The sequence below is a fragment of the Mytilus galloprovincialis genome, chromosome 5 (genome assembly GCF_965363235.1).
Source record: "Mytilus galloprovincialis chromosome 5, xbMytGall1.hap1.1, whole genome shotgun sequence".
Taxonomy (NCBI): Eukaryota; Metazoa; Mollusca; class Bivalvia; order Mytilida; family Mytilidae; genus Mytilus; species Mytilus galloprovincialis.
Genome location: NC_134842.1, coordinates 55,749,658 through 55,767,981, shown reverse-complemented (window position 1 = coordinate 55,767,981; position 18,324 = coordinate 55,749,658). Strand labels below are relative to the sequence as shown.

General features: G+C 31.6%; 1 protein-coding gene across 1 annotated transcript in view; it reads left to right on the top strand.

Annotated features, from left to right (window-relative positions):
* Positions 1-6,237: 6,237 nt before the first annotated feature.
* LOC143076069 (uncharacterized) overlaps positions 6,238-18,324 on the top strand; it is a 42,108-nt gene continuing 30,021 nt past the window's right edge. The window contains exons 1-9 of the mRNA XM_076251701.1: positions 6,238-6,313; positions 7,164-7,250; positions 7,900-8,448; positions 9,595-10,317; positions 11,724-13,109; positions 13,611-13,769; positions 15,021-15,373; positions 16,776-16,866; positions 17,461-17,543. Of these exons, the coding sequence (XP_076107816.1) occupies positions 7,205-7,250; positions 7,900-8,448; positions 9,595-10,317; positions 11,724-13,109; positions 13,611-13,769; positions 15,021-15,373; positions 16,776-16,866; positions 17,461-17,543 (3,390 nt within the window). The 5' untranslated portion in view covers positions 6,238-6,313; positions 7,164-7,204. The remainder of the gene's footprint in view (positions 6,314-7,163; positions 7,251-7,899; positions 8,449-9,594; positions 10,318-11,723; positions 13,110-13,610; positions 13,770-15,020; positions 15,374-16,775; positions 16,867-17,460; positions 17,544-18,324) is intronic.

Sequence of the window (18,324 nt, the reverse complement as noted above, 5' to 3'; positions counted from 1 at the left end):
ATAGATTATATAAACATAATAATCGAAGCTGACTGGTAAATTTTTTGAACGATATTAAATCGATTACGCAACAGGAGTTCACATAACAAACACTAGGAGGCTGTTATAACCTGCAAACATTCTTTAATAAGGATAGCCTTTCGTAATTTGATGAGCATAAACTTGAATTATCTTGGATGCATATGCTACCTAAATTTGATAATTTGTATAATATTAAGACATATAATTAGTATCTTCATGGCAAGAACAAAAACTTTCATTATAGTTTTCTATTGATCTTTATATTGCTTACTTTATTTAATATAAGTTGCATATTAATTTAGTTTTTTATTGACATTTATGTACTATTTACCCTTAAGAGATAAGATCTGTCAAGTGCAATGTCTTTTGACATAAAGTATACCGCATATATTCATTCATTCATTCATCCATTTTTTTCTAACAATACTATACGCATGTTTTATGTTTATATTATGTTAATGTTATAGTTTAAATAAATATTTAGTTTTGATAATCGTTAATGAAATTTTTTTTTGCATTTGTCATAAGGACACAACTGATTAAAAGAAAAATAACAAAAATCCCGAACTCCGAGGAAAATTCAAAACGAAAAGTTCCTAATCAAAATGGTAAAATAAGAAGCTCAAACACATCAAACGGATGGATAACAACTGTCCTATTCCGGACTTGGTACATTCGTTTTCTGACGAACAGACATGTTAGGTAAAAAGGTCAAAAACAGGGATTTAGTAGTTGAAATTTTGTTATAATATTTATCACTATGAAAACAATAAATATGTCAACAAAGAAAAACAAATAAAACATAGACAAAGAATATCAGCTAAACAACAGATAAGAATACTAAAATGTACCATGACACAATAACACAATGATGGAATATAGTCTAAGTACGGAACCATGTCCAATGCATATTAAAAAAAAATAGACTAAACAGTAAAAGTAATAATTACAAGAACAAATAAATCAACACTCTATCAAGTTAGTACGATGGTAATTATATTCTACTTTGTTAGAAAAAGACACAACGTGCAATGCCATAACCCTGGTTCATCAACTTTTTGCTCAGACACTGGTGTCGTTTTATAAAGTCTTAGTAGCAGCTGGAAGCTCTTGAATACCAAACGATCATACCAAAATAATACCATACGAAACAAGAAGAGTGCGACAAGGAGAGGCGCACAGTTCGTTCCAAGAATGCCTTCAATTTGTTGCAAAAGTCTGCTTAGAATTCAACAAATACGTTGTGACTAAGAAACTCCATCATACTGATAACTTTTCCCTCTGTGTCGCATGTCGATGCCCTTAAACTGTGTCGCATGTCAATGTTCTTCAACTTCGTACTTGTTAGGCTTTTCTTTTTGTTTTTTTGTTTTTGTTTTTTTTTTTTAAATTTTAAACATTTTTTATTAATTATCACCTGTTACATAAACACTAAGCTGTCCTGTTAGGCTTTCTTACTTTTTTTATCTGCACGTCTGACATATTTAAATTATATGCCTGATACCTTCGCTAACTATTAGCATGTCAAAATTTACTACTAGTATTGTATTGTTTATTTGTGTATTTCTCTGTCCTGAATGTTTTTGCATTTATTTGTACTGCAGTCCTTTCATATAATGTTGTCATTTTAGTGTTATATTTAACTTTGCCGTAAGAGTGCGAGGTTTGGCTAGCCACAAAACCAGGTTAAACCCACTTTTTTTCTTAAATGTCCTGTTCCAAGTCAGGAAAATGGCAGTTGTTATCTTATAATTCGTTTCTGTGTTTGTTGCCCGTCTTTAGTTTTGTTGCATTTCAATGATTCTGATGTTTCGTTGTTTTCCTCTTATAGGTGATGTGTTTCCCTTGGTTTTAGTTTGTAAACCGGATTTGTTTTCTCTCGTTCGATTTATGACTTTCGGACAGCGGTATACTACTGTTGCCTTTATTTACCTTTATTCCGAATGGTATCTCAAAGTGACTAATTTATAGTGTATGCTACAATTTGTATGTTGAAAAGCATTGAGGATTACTTCTTTTAGACGATTTTCCAATTTCACTTAGAGAATGGTGGTTTACAGGGTTGGAAAAAAACAAAAGTATTGAAAGAACTAATATCAAAGAAAGTTCGAAAATAATGCACTAATTCTTTGGATTGTTTTAGAACCAACATATAGTATGTACCACTACGCGGGTAAAACACATTTTCACAGTTTTATAAAAACCACTTCCACTGCAGACAGAACTTTTGTCATCTAATGGGCGATTTCTTTGTGGAACATGCCGATGAGCCAGCAATGTACCGTTGTTGGCAATGTACTGTTGTTTGTACGGAATTTTGTAATTTCAGGCATGTTGCATTAGACTAGGATCCCCTCCCCTTTATTATGTTTTTATAACTTAGAAATCTTAAACAGTCATGTATTTTCCGTTCCCTTACGTAATACCATAAATCTGAAGTGACTGACATGAAAAATCAGTGATTATTTCAGTAACATGTTTGATTTGTGCCATTGCTAATGAATAATAGATGCTGGAGGGTCAATATAAAAAAAACCGGTCAATTCGAAAAATCATAAAAGGATGAATAATTTGTAAAATATTAGCTACAAAATGAAAATTATGATCTTCATTACAAGCACATAAACTTTTATTTAGGAATTTTTAGTCCTCAATACTCTTCAAATCGTACTTTATTTAACCTTTTTAACTTTCTTTGTTTCAAGCGTCACTGATGAGTCTTTTGTAGACAAAACGCGCGTCTGGCGCAAATACAAAATTTTAATCCTGGTATCTATGAGTTTTTTTTATTGTATTTTTCTTTTGATCTTGATAATACTTACTTTATTTAACGTAAGTTGTATACTAATTTAGTTTGTTTATTGACTCCTTATGTACTATTTCACCCCTAATAGATAAGATCTGTCAAGTGAAATGTCTTTTGACACCAAGTATACCACGTTCGGCATATATTCATTCATTAATTTCTTTTTAACAATCATGACAATGCTATACACATGTTTTATGTTTATATTATGTTAATGTTATAGTTTAATAAATATTTTAGTTTTGATATTATTTTATTGAAGTTATTTTTTTGATATTTGGAATATTTGAACTGCCACTAAAACAACAGTCTAAAGGAATGGGTAGAAATTTGGGACAAGGCTAGCCATTTTAAGATTCCTCAATGCGTTATTGCATCCTGCATTTTTCTTAAACGCACATGTACTCTCTATATGCCAGGCATCATATTTAATTTACCAATTATGACAGGAACTGGCTGGGAATTTTAACATACCTATTAGCCAAACAGACGTCACACTTTGACAACGTTTAATGTCGGTCGAAAGAAGACCATGTGACTATTTTATTTAGGCCCCGATTACCCTTTGAATAGGGACAACGGAAAGCTCATCATGATGTACATACACTTGTCAATTGTGGTAGAGTTATGTTGCCCACCCAAGATAGCTTTTTCTTATAATATAATGTGTTGCTGGCTAGCTGTCTCACTGACGAATAACATACACATATCTTTTTATCCAACTAAAGATGTTTGATACTATAAACTTAGCCTGGTATTTTCTAATCTGTTTGATAAGATTGGAAAATTCCTTTCTAATTCCTTGGTAGTGGATTTAAAATCAAAAGGGTCAAAGTGATGTTCCCGCACTCCAGACTAAAGTTACTGTATTATAAAATAGTCAAAGCAGGAATTTCTTTGATATTGTGTCTAGTATAGAGCATGTAGAAGAAAGATGACTTTAAACAACAAAATAATGTATAGTACCGTTTAAGCAGGACATTAATAGTGTGTGAAATGGATTCCTGTCATATCTGCACGAGACAAACCCACGGGAGTAAGAGCGTCACTTGCACATTAAAAACCAAAGTTACCATAAATGGTATATAAGAGACCATCAGAGATAATATGTCAGATGTAATTTTGTTTCTCTGAAAAGGGTTGTTCAACATATGTACAACAGTTGTAAAGCATCAGCCGTCAAAATGCAAAATTAAGGCAAGAATAAATTGTTAAAAAACCTGAAAATATCAGTTTTCAAGCTAGACTAGGCCAAACTGCATGACGGTCATTAAAGTTTATGGACATTTTCATATAAGCACAGGCTTACTAGATATATCATCAATGAAGCCAATGATATTGATAGGCAATTTTGCAAATTATTGGCTTGCATTTAGCTAATGCAAACTATTTAAGAAAGCACCTTTTACTCAAACGTGTTTCTCTTTTTTATTATGTGAAGGGTATTTGTTGGATTGTTGTTGTCTTTTCGTTGGTTTTATTTTTTCCATTGTGTTGTCTGTGTTTCTTAAATAAATGGCTTTTGCTTGCATTTTGACATTATAAAGGTAATTTATTTTCTATTTACTATTTTTTATATGGATTAATGTCTTTCCAAGGAATTTCAGATACAAAGATGATCATTTAGGAATGAAAAGCTCACATCATCGTAACTGGGCAACACATTCGTCTTTGTCAACTTTATCTCAGAGAATTTAACAAAAATATTACGTGTGTTAGCCTGTTATATGGAGTTTAATTTGAAGAACAACCTTTATTGCCAAGTAAATTGAAAAAGTGCCGATTTTTCTCGATTGTCATACGGACAAACAATCAAAATACACGAATGTGATTGTTCCCTTTCAGGATTAAGTAGCTTCTCAGTCTTTAGGGTAGATTATTTACCATTATAACAATACATTCCAAATAGTTTATTAGTAGTTTAAACATTTGTTTTGCAAAAGTAGAAAAAGAGATTCGACACATTATAAAACAAAATTAGTGACACCCTCGTAATACTAGTATAGTTACACATATAAGCACAAAAAGCATAAGATAGTGATAATAAACATAATTGTAATATAAGGAACGCATGTAATTCAAATAATAAATAAAAACACAAAAACAAAAGTACACACTGTTAGATAAGACTGGATTGGAGTTAACTGTGAGAACATATAACTTATTGAAGCAATATTTGTATAGTGTGTAAGACATATGTTTTGAGAACTAAATTTCGTTTAGATGATCTGCAATATAAAGATAATGTATTACGCTTCTGCTTTAAACACCAATGCATATTAAGTGGTTCTTTTAAATGGCTAGCAGATAATAATTATTTAATAAACCCCGATTGTATGTAAAACAATCCCAAAAAGATAAGTGAGCAAATCGCTGAACAAAGTTAATAATAAATGCTGAAAAAACTCTTTTAGTAACAAATAACACAACCTGAATACACAGTATAATATTCAACAAAACATTACACAGGGAACCTGGACATATCTTCAACTAGTTTGCATTAACTTTCCAAAGTCTAAATTCTGTTGAGGAAAAACTGCTGATAGTATAGACAGGGAATATCTTTTGTCTGTGCACGATGGCTATATAAATTTGGAAAACCGTTGGAATTTGTGTTTTGAATGCACTGAATGAATTAGTCATAATACACACTATCGTCTCTGGCAACGTAGCTATTGACTCAAGTCGCTGATTTAGGAGTAATAATCAGGTATATTTCCAATAGTGCCAATTGGGATATTATTCTAAATTGAATACTAGATGACATCAATTTTATTGCATGTGACACGTGTTTATGGCTTAAATCTATTCCAAGGCAAAACATGCGTCATATGAAATCAGTTAAACTGTCAAAAAATACTTAGTCCTGGATCATTTATGTAGTATATTGACTCTATCTTATTCCCAGCTAATTAAATGCCTCGGGCACAGTTGACCTTAGATTGATTTGACCTTTTTGATCATACAGCTCTCCAACTGTTTCGGTTCTCATACATCCTATAGATTTTCGGATTTGCACGTTCCTGTGGCTCCTTTCACAAAAGTCAAACACAATTTAGCATAGATTTTCTGTTGAAAGTGTCGCTGATGAATGTAAATATAGAATAACGTCTCGGACATATTACATTTATACCGTGTTGTTTTCTTTTATGTAAGTCGCTATGAGTTGCACCATTAATTTAGAAAAAAACCCACATTATAATGTTTTGCGTATTCAAGATTTTAGCCAAATTGTGAATGCATGTTTCAACATACGATTTACAACTAAATATATGTTAAATTATAACTATATGATTAGTTACTTGACAGTTAGATAAGTTTTTTGTTGTCCAAAAGAATATTAAAAATTACATGAAATTTTTAAATTATGCAAATTAGGACACGATCCTGTTTACTAAATATTTACACTAAAATTCTTTTGCGGGATTGTCGGATGGAAAAATCTCAAAAAAACTACAACTCATATATATGGATTTTCTATTCGTTGTAAGTTATTAATTTTTTCTTAAAATTATAATCTGTTATAAATTTTGTGTATATGCTAAACCCATTCATCTTGCTATTAGCGTTTTGTTTTTGTAAAATGTATGTGCAATGAGAGTAAAATTATATATAAAACAAATGTATTAAATATTCTTGTGAGCGTAGTTTATATTCCACTCGGTATTTTAACATTTCATATATACACGTGTTTACTGCATATTCTGATCTTAAAACTTACATAATAGTTATCAAAGGTACCAGAAATATAATTTACTACGCCAGACGCTCGTGTCGTCTACTTAAAACTCATCAGTGACGTTCATATAAAAAAAGATACATGGATAAAATTTAAATAACAGGAACAATAATGACTACATTGTGTATAAAGAGAACGTGGGCTACTCAATAGTAACCACAATACGCATCAAAACACAGACAGACAATTTAAAAACAATAAAATTATATATACAGTGCAACTTCGTACAAGTACGAATTAAGCTTCTTAAACAAAAATAAGGAGATGTTTTATGATTTCTAATGAGATACTTAGTATATATATACACACTAAAGGCATAAGGACAAAAATGTAGACAAGTACATATAAACTATTCACAGAACTCATAACGTAGCAGAAGCTATAAAGACCCACGGATAACAAAATCTAAAAATATCATAATTAATAAACTTTACTCCAAGAACATCGAAATAAAATACATTTATGATAGACCACAAACAAGGAGAGACCCCTTATTTTTAGGAAAGGCACATTATTACTTGCGGAATGGCTTTTACTGTTAATGTTCAGTGTAATTTGTTTTGTTATACCTGACAAAGTCTTTGCATATTTTGACAGAAATTAGATACATACTTTAGCCAGTGGATGAACGAAGCAGGATGATTCTGTTTTGCATATTTAGTTTGTTATTTGAAATGTGTTATGGTGAGTAAATGTAATTTTTTAAGTTTGGAATAATTTTGTAAACGTTGTCATTTTCAAATCGATAAATTAAATGCTATAATAGTTAAAGGTCCGCCATTCGGCAATTTTATTTATTTCAGACTGATTTATTAATTGAAAATTGCTTAATGTTCATGATGACATTTTAAACATTACTAACAAGAATTGAATTGAATACGGTATACCACCTATTTGATTTTCCATATGCTCGAAAACCTCAAATATTGAATTTAAAATTCAGTTGCTGTAATTTATAATTATTGAAAAAATGCACAAAAATTTAGATTCACATTATTCCTCACACCTGCATTACACAGACAATAAGTGTGTTCAATTAAAACGTGATTTATTTGGTTGATGAAAATTTAATGGTATCAATGAATGAGGTTTCAGAAGAGGTTTACAGAATTCAAAACAATTTAGGCAAAAGTAAAAAAAACAATCTTTCCACCTCAGGAATATATTACGTTACCTGTATTTCAGTTTATTTTGTCGATAATTTTTCAGAATATAATTTCAGTATATGTTTGTTGGATAAAACAATTGAGAGAGAAAAGTCATACTAATACTTGCCTCTACACAATAATAAACACGTGTATTTTTACATGTTTTACTTTAATCTTTTTATAAGGCTGTGGTGAACCTTTGGACTTAGTCTTCCTTGTTGATGGGTCAAGCCGTGTGTCACCATCAGACTTTATGCAAGAGAAAGCATTTTTATCATCACAAACAATGGAATATTACATGTCACCAGACAGAGTACGAATAGGAGTTCTGCTATTCTCAGATGGAGTCTGGGACACAGTAGACTTCAAAGTATCTGTAAATAATGGTGACTATATTCACAAAATATCAGACATGACACAACCATTTGGTGACCTGCTAATAAACAGTGCTTTAAAATCAGTGAAGGAACTATTCCGAAAAGAGGGCAGACCTGATGCGAAACGTGCAGTTGTACTGATTACATCAGGAAGATCTAGAATATTGTGGCAATCTTTCCGTGAGGCTCGACAACTCCGACAGGAACGGATATCACTGTTTGCCATCGGTGTTGGCAGTGGGGTTTCAAGGAGTGAACTGATTGGCATCACTAGTGACAGTAACAACATTTTACATGTCGATACATTTAATTCTTTGTTTTCCCTGTCAGCTAAATTACACGAGTTAATATGTCCAGGTAAAAAAAATTAGGTTAATTTAAAACTACTTGTTCTGATGTATGTCATGTATGTACGTCATAATGCAATTTTTATTTAATTTTGACACAGTCACAATATTAACTAATGACAGGAATGAAGAAGAAATGAATATGCATTTTTTCTAATGCTTAGTCCGTTTCTGTGTGTGTTACATTTTAATGTTGTGTCGTTGTTTTCCTCTTATATTTAATGCGTTTCCCTCAGTTTTGGTTTGTTACCCCGATTTTTTTTGTCCATAGATTTACGAGTTTTGAACAACGGTATATTACTGTTGCCTTTATTTATGAGTGGATTCAAAGACACTGTCTTTTATGAAGTCATCAAAAGTGTCTTTAACTTACCAAAGTCTGAACATAAACTAAGAATAAGGTAAAATCAAGACAAATCAAACAAATGATAACTTCTAAGACTTCTTATAATCTAATAATATATAAGGTACAAAAGGTGCTGCTTTCGTACATATTTATTTTGATTTTTCAATGAGAAAGAGAAAAGGAAGTCCCACGTTGGTTTTTGTCCCTGCTTGACATTAAGCATTTAGAAACTGATGTTCCCAAACCCAACGCACAGTTGACTTATTGTGGATTTAGCTACTATTTTTTAAGTCACTACTAGTCCTAAATGCACTCAATTATTATAGTAGTAATACCTTCACGACTTGAACATGTTTACATGGTTCTGAGCAACACTGGTGAATATAAATCAACAAAAGGGCTTTGAACGTACCAAATTTATAAAGTGCTTTTTCCCTTCTTTTTGGAGGTACATATATACCCAAAACTTTCAATATAAAACCTTTTTTTTTTATATAAAATTGAGAATGGAAATAGGGAATGTGTCAAAGAGACAACAACCCGACCATAGATTAGACAACAACTATTGGAGAGAAAAAAACGCTGTTTGTATGGATTGTTATATGAATTGCGTGGACATTTAATTTTTAGTGTTTAGTTCCATTGAGGGAATTCAATTGAGAAACAGACAAATGATAAGAAAACAAGAAACTACATAGACAATACAATAAAAAAATTGACAATTGTCAATTGTCTCAATGGTAATCTTTTGTCACAATTTTGTTTATTCTTAGTATGTAACACATTCACTAATATGTTATGTCATTTCAGGTTTTCAAGCCGGTTCTATCAAACCAACATCATATGAATCCACATTTTTATTTAAACCTCACGTTGAATTATTCATCATTGGTAACAATGGCAATAAAGGGATATCTAACGTGCTACCTCAGAGGTCTGGTCTCATAGACAATCAGTTTTATAAGGGAAACAGTATTGATCAATCCCAACGTAGTATACTCTACACGGGGAACCCAAATAAATCCAAAATAGAAAATATAAACAGCACAAATTCTAGCCGAAAGATAATATCGATTGGTGAGAAGAAAAATAGAACAGGAAGGGTTAGATCCGAAACAAAGACAAATACAAAGAAAATTGAACATCTTGCCAAAATGGGGAGACAGTCATTTATTCATTTACCAGTACTGGTAAATAAGAAAGCCGAGGAGGAGAACAGTATTAGAAGAGTATTCAAGAATAATTCAGGAATTAAAAGGGATATTAAAAGCAATAAATCATATAATAAAATAGAACAGAAGGATTCTAAGCTAAAAAGTTCCAAGAAAACATACTCGAGAGCGAAGTCTGTTAATGACATATTTGCAACACCACGTGACAGTAAAACGAATGCATGGAATAATTTGTTTGATATGAAAGGAATTACCCTTCCAACAACTAAAAGCAATACGGATGGACGTGAAAAGGCGAAATCCTCAACTTCAGACCATTTAAAAGTTGGATACAAATATGAAACACAAGATATACCGGAAGGTAAGGTACATAAAATTTGGAATGATTTGTATTTATCAAAGTGTTTTAACAGAAGCAGTCTTAAGAAAATATCTGTATTCTAATCAGCTGACTGAACATGATAATTTACAAATTATTCAAACAATTCATCTCTTCGGCTTAATACAACAATATGCTTAAAAATACATTTATTTGAAAATTAACCTTCTTGATTTTCATAACATGTAGGTTTAGTTAATTATTTAGGCAAATACATCGTTTTCGTAGTTAAAAAAAAGTAAAATCACAAAATTACTGAAGATCAATTCGGAAAGTCGATAATAAATAACATGGCAAATTCAAAGAACAAAACGCATCAAAAACGAATGGACAAGAACTGTCATATTCCTGACTTGGTACAGGCATTTTCAAATGTAGAAAATGGTGGATTAAACCTGGTTTTATAGCGTTGATGCGTTAACTAAACAGATTCAATAAATAAAATAGTCAAAATATGGGTACATCAGTCATCATCGTATAACAATTTTAAAAAGAACAATTTAACAGAACACAAAAACATCTATCTACAAACACATTTATTGATTTGTGTGTCTGACGTCAGAAAATTTTATACGTCACATAAATTTGTCGTTCAATGTGCATACAAACAATTTTAAAATAAGTTGTGTTGTTTTCATATGTGTTTTTGTGTGATTTGTTTTGTTGTTGTACAAATATGAAATTAAAATCATCTGATTGTTCAATGATACACTGCAAATGACCATGTACATTAAGGTGACGGTGATCGATGTCAGAATAGAAAGTATATGAGACAAATCAAGATACAAATTGTAGCTTTTAACACAAATATTGACTGACATTTATTTTGTTTTATACACAATTTTATTCCTTTGTAAATTAAAAAAAAAACCTTTGAAGCACTCCCCTGTAATATTACTCAGTTGATGTTTTTCCCGTAACCAGATCTTGACATGCTTTCCAAAACAAAAGATTGATGCCAAATGAGAAATACAGCTCTATGAGTGCACGATGTACAATACTATTACATACAGTTTAATCAACAACGTTTGTAGCGTTCATTTTGATTTTTCACTTATTTTAATGGCACCAATTGACAATTGATACTATGCGATGAACGCGCAAGCGCAGACGGCATATGCCAGATTTTAAATACATGATTTAACGTTGTTTTCTGTCAGTTTCATTAGAATGGAGATAACTGTATTGTGTTTTAAGCTAACGCGTCGCCAGTAAACTTAATTTGATCCCCAATTGATGCCGTCGGAGCTTAAAACACAATACAGTTTTCTTCTAAATTGAGCAATAAACATTATTGCAAACTATTGATTTATATCAGGAGTTAAATACATGTGTCTGTATACAAACATTTTTTGTGTAATATGTACCCTTTTAAAAACCAATTTCAGGCTTACCCAACAGTTCAGCTTCACTTAACGATGAACCCTTACTTGGTATAAGGAAACAAACAATATGGGATGCTATTGTTGAGAGTGTAGAACCTTTAACAAAACGTCAACATAATTCGATGAAACAAAATGTTACCATCAGTGAAGTCGAAACCCCAAAAGTATTTGGGGATCATAAAAACAAATTTGTCGTAGACAATAAAGAAGCTTCTTCGGTAAAACATTCCAACACACTAGATTTGGACCGAGTTGTGATAGGAAGTTCAGATAATGACAAAGAAATCCAATATATCTTACATATAAGAGAAAATGGAAATATTGAAATGGTTCCGGATTTGAAGCCAAGCGTAAAAGACGACGATATATTCCAGACATTGCCGAATGTACACAATGTCAAATCTGCTAAAGAAGAACAAGGATCTGTCGCCAAAAATAAAACGTCTTCGTCAGAAAAAGATGAAAATGTATTAAAAGTAACCAAAAAGGATACATTTAAAAATCAAAGTGAAAAAGTGATGCCCGTTAAAATTAAAACTATTGAACAAACAGAAAGGGAAATTAGAAAAGAAGCAAAGAGAACAATGTATAAAAGTCGCAAAGGTAAAGTTAAAAAGGAAAAGTCAATATCTGAAAGATTGAAACCCCAAATATCAAATCAGAAACCCGAAAAATCAATATCGCAAACTCCGAAATTAGCAAAGAAAATCTCCAACAAAGTCCAATCGTTTCCCAAAGAAGTTGATTTCACGAAAAACTTTAAAGGTTATACAATTCTTGATCCCACAAAAAAGACATCCTCAAAATTGGCACCAAGTTCTATTACTTATAATTCAAGATCAATGGCAAATACAGTTCCGATAGTAATTTCAACTACTGTCAGTCCAACAACTGCTATTCATGATATAACAAGAGCATCAAGCCAACCGAAGAAAATGCAAAAATCAGTCAAATCACCTAAAGGACGACCAATTGATATGAATCATAAACCAAACTCTTCTTTAAGTAATCCTGGATTCTTTGGGTTTTCTAAGGATTTAAGACAACAGGTCGCCTCGCTGTTAGATATAGTTATGTTAGAACATGATCGAATGATGGAAAGAAAGAAAAAGAGAAAGAAACATAGAAAAAAGACGCAGAAACACCGTGATCGAGTCGTCCCAACACCATCAGTAGAATGGCGAAATATCAAGAAACTTATGCAGTCAATAAATAAGGAATCAAAGATAATTGATGGAATCAATAACCAGAAATCAATCAAAAATGATGATGCTCCTGAGAGTTGGAATTATAGGCGTCACACCAAGTTTCGTCCTGGCAATGAAGTACGACGAAAATTTCTCACAGAGCCAATCACCGTTAATAACACAGACACTACAGTGGTATCAGGTAAACACTTATAACAATTCTCTCAATTTGTTATTGATGAGTATTATATTAATGGCTTCTGCTGCATCATGTAATTAGTACACACATTTAACTTTTCTGTTCAACTTTTAACAGTTTTTTATATATATATTTGTCAAAATACATAATTATATTCTACTTATTAACTAGAATTTCTCAACTGATATTAAACCATTTTTCTGTATGCTTTCAATCATGGCCATGTTTGTTTTAAATCAGATTTCTTCTGTTTGCATGGTCAATGTGTGTATTCCAGATGTCACAGTATTTTAGACTAGACGCTAGATTTAGTTAACAAATAATCAATTAAGATGCAATCAATTCCTGAAAGAAGTCATATGACTTTGAAGGAGTATAAAGGTGTAGACATTCTTAGTATTGTTTTCTTCCAGACAAATTTACTTCATCTATTATGGGTTTTATTTGTATATTGTTTTAGAATTTCTTTTAAATATTTCTGTATAACACAACCTCTCATTCTAGAAAATGAGCACTGTAAGCTGCTTCCTTATAGAAAAGACTCCAGCTTTTACATAGAAACAACAGAAAATAGAACGGTAGTGAGACCTTGTCCTACAGGAACTGCTTTTGATATCCGTTCATGCGCATGCACAACAATGACGACTGTGCGAGGACATAGTGGTAAATTAAATTTACATAGTTATTTACCTTATTAATTAGGTTTTTCAGTCTTCACTATGTCTGTTTCATTCTGCACAAAACATCATCAGATTGGTAATCATATAAAAAATGTACTGTGAAACAACATTCACCAAATCCCAGTCATAAAGAAATCAAACCAACCACAAAGCAGGGAAGAAAAGTGAGACAAGAACGATAATCATTTTAAACTACGAAATGCTGATTCAGACTCTACATGGATTAAGTTATGTAGTTTTTAAAAGTGTTTGAAATTAGGTGCTCTTGAAGGGTATGGTGTTATTGTTACATTAGAGACAACAGCAGTTTATAAAATTTCCGTTTATAAATTTTACAGAAACTGAGATTTGAAATCATCAGGCAAAGTTGACCTTAGATAAAAAAAAAATTTTTTTTATACTTATGGTCATATAGCTGTTCAACTGTTTCAGTTTCGATACATCCTCGGCTTTCAAATTTTCGGCTTTGAGTGTTCCTGGTGAAAGTAAATCCAGAAAAGACGCATTAAATCATAAAGTGTTGTTTACATTTTTTACAGCACTGGCTCGATACTTGCTTGTAGACTATTAGTCCCCAAGGGAACTTCATCTCGGTAGTCATTTATAACAAACTTGTGTTTATTATTTTTCTCTAGTACCCCTCATTGTATATTGTTTCCTTCGTAATTTTATTATTTATCGCTCATTCCCTTTGAACTTAAATCTCTCTGTCATGATTTTTGTAGACGTTCGGATTTTTTTTAAAGCTGTCAATATATATATATTCCTTACAAAACATAAATATTCTTTTGAGTAACTATCATTGATGTCCCTTTAGATAAGGGTTTGTATTGTTTTTGTTATGTTTTTTGTTTGATGTATTATTCATGAAGTTTTGTAGTCATACAAGCTTTAGCACAGACTTGCATCATTTATGACGAGCATCCAAAAATAGCTTGACTTAAAACCATTATTATATTTTATGTCAATATCATATCATTTGAGCTCATTTCCTTTTAGGGATACTCCTTAAATGAATGTAGTAGATTAAAAGCCAATGGAAAGTTTTATTGTTTTTTTTACACTTGTCTTTTATAGCATTAACATGATTGACGATTGTACGTAAACGTCATGTTTCTAAGACCAGATCGTGCCACTGAATTTGTTAATGTAAAAGTGAAACAATTCCTACCACTACCCAATATAACAAATTGAATATCCAAAATCATTAATGTTATGATTTAAATTTCAACAGATTGTCAGCCAGAATTGTTGATGGATTTCAACACAGATCTAAAGGACAAATCTGGAAAAAATATACATGTTGGTTCTCATCATGTGGCCCTGAACAATGGTTCGGCGGATTTCAATGGCAACAGTGATTTAACAATATGGCGGTTTACTGGTTCCCATATCGGACAACACCTTATGATCAAAGCTCGCTTCAAGGCTAGGAAACATCCGGAAGTCAGACAGCATGTTGTTAGTAACTGTCTAGAAGGCACTACAATTTCGTATGGTATCGAAATAGATAGATTTGAAGAGGTTGTTATATTTGTACTGGATACAGAGCCACATGACCGAAAAGAAATTAAGATACCTTTCAAGGTAAGATGGATAAAAAGTCTCTTGTGTATATCATATTTTTGAAGTTTTCTCGATGCTTTGTGCAGTTTCTATCCACTATAAGAAAACAATATGTCATAATCTTTCCAATTTGAAAGATTACTTGTCATTTCACCGATGATGTATCAAATGTCCTGGACTATTATTTTACAAACTTTCTGGGAAATTGAAGAATTGTTTTTGGATAAAAACAAGAGAATGACACATACATTTGACGCTTTTACAGTGATATAGGAATACATAATACATTTTGGAATAATAAAATATCAATACTCAAACCTCATAATCCGACTAGAAAGATGCAATTAATCAAAAAACAAAAAAGGAGCGAGACTGGGTGGGTCTACTTGACAAGCTTCTCATACTATGCATGCATGAATCGCCATGTTAATCCACGTTAAGTCAAAATGTCATACTAAGAAATCGGGATTATGATCAATCGGTAAAATAACAAACAAACAAACAGACAAGAAACAGTATACAAAACACAACACAACTGAAGATTGAGAACCAATTCGTGGGGTTAACCGAACAACTTTTGTAGTGACATTTTCATTTGTTCTTCCGCATATCTTTTTTTAACTTTTGTATAATGAGTACACCCTTGTTAAAATATTGTAAACATGCACAAACGTATCGTAGGGTTTCTTTACACATGTTGTCGTCATACAATTAGTTAGAGGGTATGTTTTTTCTAAGAAAAGAAGGATGAATGATTTTGTTTGTGGATATAGAGAAGGAAACGATCATGCTATATCAAAACTATAAATCTAAACTGAACAGTCTTATTAAATGCGGAACACAGTCTTCTATATAGACACGACTTTATACCATACGTAATATTCAAATCACACCAATTCGGCACAAGTAGAAAGTATTTTAGCAGTATACCAACTATCAGACTCATCAAAATTAGCTTCTAACTTCTTGCAAATCATGCAATGTTTTTGTTTGTCATACAAAATAAAAAACAAAACAAATAAAAGGGTGTCTTTAGATTAACAAAAAAGTAATATATCAATTTGTAAAGTTTCATGTAGATCCAATTTCGTCTTCGTACTTTATTTGGCATTTAAAGCGTTTTGATTCATGCTTCACAGATGAGTTTGTTGAAGAAATGCGCATCTGGCTTATACAATTTTAATCCTGGTATATATGATGAGTTTAAATATTTAAAGCAGGCGAGAACTTGTTTCAAAAACAGAATAATATAGCAATAGAAAAAAACTGAAAAAAAATCAAAATACCACCAACCGATGTTTCGTGTATAACACATGTATTTAAAAATATAAGAAATAGTAAAGAAAAAAAATTGATTCATATGAAATTTACAGCATTTGATTGTGAATATTCATACAGTAATATATTTTTTTTATAATGAAAGCTTGACCAATGGACAGATGCCAGTTTGATCTATGACGGACTTCAATTTACTGGTGTTGTGAATAACCGAAGAAAGTCGACACCCTCAGCAGGTACGTCATGTTTTCTTACAAAACAGTGGTTTAACTTCAAGGCGAACACGCGTATAAAACTCACTTATCAAGTAAAAACTGTACTATTCCGAAAGGAATTACGATTTTGAATTCTTACTGTCCTCTGACAATAACTTTAGATTTCAAATTTAATTTATGCTTAAACATGTACGGAATTTTGTTTCTGATCGATTCTTTTAGCTACAGTTTCCAACCAACAGCTGTAGCACTCTACAATCTATATAGTCAAATGAGGAGGCATGTAAAACTGGTTAATCCAATCAAATTTTGTAACATTTTTTAGTCATGCTATTTAAACCATGCGTTGTCTGTTGTTGTTTGTCTTTACTTTGTATGTATGGATGATGCATCTTTAGCAGTAGATAGTCAACTGACAGCATTTTGGAAAGTTTAGATTTGAATGAAATGAGCAGAATTCTTTACTTCAATGTTCAAAACATGTAATAAACGGTTTCCGATGAAATAAATAAGATACTTATCTTCAACCCAACCAAAAAAATCACATAAAATTAGAGATCTTTGAATTATGTTGATATTTTGAAAGTTTGATAACCATTGTTTATTACTTTTCAGGTAATGTGGAAACGAGATCGAGTCCTCTGAGAGTTGGTGGGTGTGGTGGAAAGGAACATGGATTTTCGGGTTTAATTGATGAGGTAATTATAGAATTTGATAAACTACTAAATATAAGACAATTAAGTAGGGTACTTTAGTGTTTCTATTGTTTCGTTGTTTTCCTCTTATAAGTCATGGGTTTCCCTCGGTTTTAGTTTGTAACCTGGATTTGTTTTCTCTCAATTGATTTATGACTTTCGAACAGCGATATACTACTGTTTGCCTTTATGCATGATTGAGTAAATATTTGAGGTAAAATAACGAAACTCGAGAGTATTTAAACAGTGATATCATATTGAGACAGATTTATTTGTATACCAGTCCCTAAATAAAAAAAGATATAATTGAGGCAGGTTTTTTTGTATACCAGACCCTAAATAAAACATAGATATATAATTGAGGCATTTTTTAATACCAGATTCTAAATAAAACATAGATATAATTGAGGCAGTTTTATTTGTATACCAGCCCCTAAATAAAACATAGATATAATTGAGGCATTTTTTTTTTATACCAGACCCTAAATTTAGTTATGTTTCATAACAGATGTTACATCTTGAATATGATGAAGATGAAGATTTTTGCTGCAGAAGTCGATTATATATCTATACTTTTAAACTATATTCCTTTTTTTCTAAATGACTTATTTAGTAATAAAAATGGAAAATGAAAATGGGGAATGTGTCAAAGAGACAACAACCCGACCAAAGAGAACATAACAGCCGAAGGCCACCAATGAGTCTTCAACGCAGCGGGAAAATCCCGCACCTGGAGGCGTGCTTCAGCTAGCTCTAAACAAAAATGTATACTAGTTCGGTGATA